The 6,320-nt window shown below is 32.9% G+C and overlaps 1 protein-coding gene across 1 annotated transcript; it reads left to right on the top strand.

The window, feature by feature from the left end:
• The first annotated feature begins 311 nt into the window (after positions 1–311).
• On the top strand, positions 312–5,168 carry LOC107491324 (uncharacterized). The gene is made up of 8 exons (XM_016112169.3): positions 312–833; positions 1,861–1,998; positions 2,143–2,211; positions 2,310–2,381; positions 2,610–2,692; positions 2,794–2,925; positions 4,091–4,304; positions 4,701–5,168. Exons 1-8 carry the CDS (start codon positions 408–410, stop codon positions 4,743–4,745), a joined length of 1,179 nt encoding a protein of 392 aa, XP_015967655.1. The 5' UTR covers positions 312–407; the 3' UTR covers positions 4,746–5,168.
• Positions 5,169–6,320: the final 1,152 nt, after the last annotated feature.

The raw sequence follows: 6,320 nt of genomic DNA, 5'->3' as shown, positions 1-6,320 counted from the left end.
ATTGATCTGTATATTAATTTTTTTTAAAAACTAAAATATCCGATTTTAAAAACTATAGACGGATTTGAATAGTTACTCTACAAAAAAAAAAATCTTCAAAAAATGTTTTAAAAATTCTACTACAGTCCCTTCGAATTATGTGTTAGTTAAATTTTTCTCTTGAATGTTTTTTCGATGTAACCCACAGAGGATTAGAAGGGAGATGGAAGGAGTTTGTTTTTGTGGCCAAAATTCAATCTATAAAGAAATCTTAAAACAGCAACAGATATGTAGTTAAGTTAAAACGAGTGTGTGTATAGTTGTGTAATTTTTCCATCAAAAAATTAAATGGAAAAATTCTGCTCGTCATTTATTTTGGATTATTTGGTGCCTTTGCTTGGCCCCTTCGGCTTCCATTCATTTCTTACATGGCTAGGATTCATTGTCTTCAACAAATGCTTGTGGCCACTTCCAACTTCTTAAACCCAACATCCCGGCCATTTCCCACGACGTGCATCAGTTTCCGGCCACTGACCACCACCACAAGCTTCCAGCCGTACCCTCCCCCTCCTCTCAGAGCAGAAAGCAACCGCCTCAAGTGGGCCATTCAGCTTAGCCTAGCGGAGCAAAGCCCACCAAAACCCAGGCTTGACACGCAGGCACTTGTGGAGTTTCTGTATGACGATCTCCCTCATCTCTTCGACGATCAGGGTATTGATGAATCGGCCTACGACGAAGGCGTCATCTTCAGAGACCCGATCACAAAGCATGACAGTTTGAGCGGTTACCTCTTCAACATTTCCCTTCTCAGGACGCTCTTTAGGCCTCTCTTTCAGTTGCATTGGGTCAAGCAGGTCTCTTTTTCTTCTTTCCTCTCATCTATGCTCCCATTTTCTTATTTTAATTTGCTTCCACTGCACTATGTCTATACCTTTGTTGGATTAAAACATTTGACATCATATTTACACCATGTCAAGATTAATTAAATTTGGAGTCCGTTTCTATCTATAAAAGTTTAAAATATTGACAAATTTACCGTCAATAAACAAAACTAACTTTATATTCATCACAGGCTAGCAACGGTCATTTCTACCTATGAAAAATTTAGAATATTGACAAATCTACACATAAATAAAACTAACATTTTGGTATTTTTGTAGTATGAAAATCATCTTTCGTGGATACAAAATTAGTTTTGTTAAATTTGTCTTCAACAATATGGCACAGAGCCACAAATCACTTAAAATTTAAATTCAATTCAATTTTAATTTAATTTAAAACAACAAAATCTAAATATAAGAGGGAATCTAAATATAAAAACACTGTATGTTTCAAAAAATGACCGAGTAACAAATTTTTACACTATGTCTATGTCTATGCTCCCGTTTCCCTTTGTACATACTTTTGTATACTTCTAATTATATTTTAAAAGTTTCTGCTTAAAATATTTTGAATATCTATATAGATAAAAATGGGAAGTCCATAGCAATCAATGAGTTTCTCCTACGACTTACATGGATGTGTTTTGTTCTGTCATTGAACTTGTCAACATGGTTGGATGGCAATCTTTCGAAAATTGAACCTTTTCTTAAAGTAAAATTACAATTCCGTCTGTGAAAAATTCGGTAGCCATATACAATATTGCTGCTGACCTTGTTGATATTGCAACAAGAATTGGTTTAATATATGGGGACCTTCCTGTAAAATTCAGGAATCAATTACTCTAGTTATAATTGAGTAGATTTTGGAATCAAATCATGTTATTTTCTTTTTTCAATTTTGTGACAAGTTTGTTTTCTAAAATTTTATTTGATGGGTTCTATTGTCTAGTTTGTTGCAAATTATTCTCTTTATGCAGTTGGATTGACTGAATTGCTATAGACAGGACCATATGAGATAACTACGAGATGGACTATGGTTATGAAATTCATACTACTTCCCTGGAAACCGGAGTTGGTGTTTACCGGAACCTCTGTGATGGGCATCAACCCTGAAAATGGCAAGTTCTGTAGCCATGTGGTAGGTTCAAAGTTTAAAGTTCCAACTATCAAGAAGTGGTGGAAGTGATGTTACTAAAAATGCTGATCTTTTTTTACCATTAACTTTGATGGAAAGAGATATTTTTGGTTTCATTTTTTTTCTTTCTGATCCTCAATTTTGTAGGACTACTGGGACTCAATAGAGAAAAATGACTATTTCTCTTTGGAAGGTTTATTGGATGTAGTCAAACAAGTATATCCCTGTATTTCACTCTTTAAATATGCCTTGGACTTATTGTTCTCCTGATATCTTCTTAAAGCTGAGTCTAACCATGATGACTTGATACGCAGTTGAGGATTTACAAGACTCCTGACTTGGAAACACCAAGATATCAAATATTGAAAAGGACAGCAAATTATGAGGTCTATACTGTCATTGTTTAACTTCATATATTTACATTAATAAGTTACCAATTCATTTCTCACAGTCATTTTCTCTAAAGAATTGCATTAATGATTCTGTCAAAATGTAAAGTTCACCTTTTGTGATCTCACTGTCGTTAATTTGTACGAAAAACGAAAATTTTCGTGATTTTTCTACCACCAACCTATTTGTTGTGGCAGGTGTTGATTTTTTTTAATTTACAACAGGTTAGACAGTATAATCCATTTATAATAGTAGAAACAACGGGAGACAAGCTTTCTGGATCTAAAGGCTTTAATGATGTGGCTGGGTTAGTTTTTATGTCTGAAATATAGCTGCATTTGTTAACAATGGAAACTTTAGAGTTTAGGCTCTCAAATGATATGCATACATGTTAATATTTTCCCCCAGGTACATATTTGGAAAGAACTCGACAACGGAGAAGATACCGATGACAACTCCGGTCTTCACTCAAGCCATAGATGACGAATTGTCCAAAGTGTCAATCCAAATAGTTCTTCCTGTAGATACAGAAACAGCGAGGTATTTCTACCTAGTCTTACAAGGCACATATTATTCAATCCTTAGTTCAGTAGAGGAAAAAATGGTAAAATATAAAGGAAAACCTTTGAATGTTTCTTCAGTTGTATTTTACCCCATCAAGAATATACAATTTAACTCATTAATCTTATTGACAGCGCTTAAATCCCCTTGCTCAGTGCCTTGTACATAACTGATTGTGTTTCCTATTCTTCTCGGAAAGATTTAATCCTTCTCTTCTGAGGTTGATAAAAATAGTGATGTATTCAACATAAATAAAAAATTTCTTGGTTAAACAGACTATTAGAGTCCACTGTTGCCTTGCATTTTGCTAGGGACTATTTATATGGGCTAGCATACAAGACAAATAAGCATGGCAAGATGGCCTTTAGGTGTAACAGATTTGTAACAGAGGAACTTTTGGAGGGAAAGGTAGTTAGCTAGAGTTAGGAATAAATAGAGGAATAATAGAATCGGTTAGGGGAGGATCATTTAAAAAGTTTCAGAGATGACTCTAACTCTCCGTCCTTGTATCTTAAAGATTTGCATATACATTCTTCCCAATTTCTAGGTTTCTTCAACACATTGCTGAGAATCCCAATTTCTACGCACTACTCCTTTATGTAATTGTTGCTTACTGGTACCAGTCCTGTCACATTTGTATGAATTTAAGATTATCTAATACATAAACCTTATCAGGTAATGCTTTCATCAATTCTCACCCCCATGATCTGCATAAATTCCTTCAAATTTCTTAATAGATTTAGATATACAAGTCCAATTACACAAGTGTGTGGACTAGTGGAGATACCACCTCTATTACCAGATAGCAGATGCAGTGCCTCAGGAAGAAGAGTCCTGCGGCTTCTGAGTGCAGAGCAAGCTGCATTTCCCATTGTAGCCAAAGCTAGCATCAACATATTAGTTCTCCTTACTCAAAATATGTGTAAAATTTGTTTGCCACTTTCCAACCTCATCATGGCCATTCTTCCACTACTTAAGCCTTCACATGCATAAGTTTAATTAGATAACCTGCATGTTTAAAATTGATATGGGTAAAGTGCATTTGAGGTAATTTTTAAGGGGACAATTATATTTTATCCAAAAGTAATGATAACATCTTTAGTAGAGTTTATATGTTTGTGCTTATGTTTAATATTTTGACCAGTTTACCAGATCCTAATCAAGAAACAGTCAGCTTGAGAAAGATAGAAGGTGGCATTGCTGCAGTACTAAAATTTAGTGGAAAACCTACAGAGGATATTGTTCGCGAAAAGGAGAGAACTCTGCGCTCCAATATCATTAGAGATGGCCTTAAACCTCAGATGGGTTGTTTGCTTGCAAGGTACAACGATCCAGGTCGAACATGGAGCTTTATAATGGTATGCTATGACGCCTCCTTCAATGCTGGCAATTTATTTTTAGTTTGCAGTGTGCTTGCTCTAATACAACTAAATTCACACTACAGATACCTAACTTATGCATTGGCTAACTTCTTTTGGTCTGCATAGATTTGGTTCAAGAAATAACAAACAAAAAAGTAAACCATGTTTTCTAGAGTCCTCTCAATTTTCCATTACTCTTGCTTCAACTATACAGAAGATATTGATTTTAATTCCTTTTTGCATTGTCTGTCTACTTTACCTGCATTTAAGTCTACTATGCTAATGCAACTTAGAACGGATAAAGAATATTTCAATTTGGTATTTGTCATCTTAACTTCTAACTCTCATTTATTTTATTTTATTTTATTTTTTTGGCTGTCTATGACATGGAAGAGGAATGAAGTGGTCATATGGCTAGATGATTTCTCAATGGATTAGCATCAAAGCTTGATTCATGACTTATTTTGATGATCACTCTGCAAAGCAAGTTTTACCATCTTAAAGTCATTCTCCAATGCGTTGGCTGAGTTCATGAAAGTTATTACTAGAGATGCACTTCTGGTCCGTATTGGGAAGAATGTTTGCAACAAAAGTGTATGTATATTCTACAGAGTAATTAAAAATGTTAAACAGGGGTGAATATGACAGATGCTCATCAGGGACTCAGGGTGTAAAAGTATCGTTAGTGTAGTTGTGTAATTGTTTTGTTTGGAGGCCATCATGAATAGTATTATAGTTGGCACAAAAAATTGATAGACACTTGTTTAAAGGCTAGCAGAAAGCATAAAAGGCATTTATGGCTAGAGTAAACATCCAATGTGGTCCTTGATGATTAGTTCCAAGGAATAAGCACCTCTTGACTGCCATTAACTCGTAATGGAAATTGTTTGGGTGATGAGTTGACACGTTAAGTGCTATGCTATCACTATTAAATTAGTTAAGAATTTATTTGTTCATAAATTCAAATTGGTCATGGATCTATTTATTTTTATTCATTCCAACAAAGCGATGTTTTGAGGTCAAATTAATTAAAGCCTTATTTGTTAGGAATTTATTTGTCCTAAAAGAATTTTGATACAATAAGTTTTTTCAAATTAGTTTTTTATTATTATGATATTCATTACATTAATTTATTTAATAAATTATTAAATGTTTATTAGAATAAGTATAAATTAATGAATAAACTATTTAAATTTAAAATATAATTTATTATGAAACCAAGTAAATAATTCTAAGTGTAATTTTTAAATATATAAATAAAAAATTATGTAATAAGAGCAAAAATTATTAATGAAAATTAAAAGACAATTTAAAAACTAGTGACCACATTATTTAACATATGACATATAGAATGAAATTTATAATATTCATACTAGGCTTTGAACACTGTATATAGTTATATATAATGATTTAGATTGAAATATCTATGAATCTATATATGTAAACATCATATTACTGTTAAAAATTGATTAACTTTTTTGAAGTATGTGTTAGTTAATTTCATTGAATTGATGTGTCAATTTGCACAATACTAAAATAAACCAATCAATTAAACTGCACAACATCTCAATTTCTACCCAACTTACCAAGAATTACTTCATTACTGTCTCCGATCCAATTTCACACTAATCATCATCATATTTCATAATTCTACCAAAATTACATACACATATCCAATCTCAAATTAATTACACACATATACATACTGATTCACTAATCACATCAACAATGAAATTTAATCCAAACTTATCCTATGATCAATTAATTTAGACATTCGTATAACTCTACATAATACCTACTCAAAATTCAAACCTAAATCTTAAACGTTGACGATTCCAAACCCTCAAAACCTTGCAATCACTAAGTCAAGAGTTCTGCACCAAAATCACGCTGATCAAACTCCACTTCATGCCCATGATTAATCCAAAAAGCTCTAACCCATCTAATTACACAATTTCACATATTCTCAACCTAGGATTTTCGCATAAATTGAAAAAAAAAAATAGGATAAAT

This window comes from Arachis duranensis, chromosome 5 (genome assembly GCF_000817695.3).
Source record: "Arachis duranensis cultivar V14167 chromosome 5, aradu.V14167.gnm2.J7QH, whole genome shotgun sequence".
NCBI classification, from domain to species: Eukaryota; Viridiplantae; Streptophyta; class Magnoliopsida; order Fabales; family Fabaceae; genus Arachis; species Arachis duranensis.
Note: the sequence above shows the minus strand (reverse complement) of the source record. Positions and strands in the feature narration are given on the sequence as shown.

What these genes read in the sequence shown, in the direction of transcription:
- LOC107491324 (XM_016112169.3), top strand. Translation starts at nt 408, where the DNA reads ATGGCTAGGATTCATTGTCTTCAACAAATGCTTGTGGCCACTTCCAAC. An exon ending in AAAGGACAGCAAATTATGAG is followed by an intron (nt 2,382 to 2,609) that starts GTCTATACTGTC and finishes AATTTACAACAG; the next exon opens with GTTAGACAGTATAATCCATT. An exon ending in GAACATGGAGCTTTATAATG is followed by an intron (nt 4,305 to 4,700) that starts GTATGCTATGAC and finishes ATGACATGGAAG; the next exon opens with AGGAATGAAGTGGTCATATG.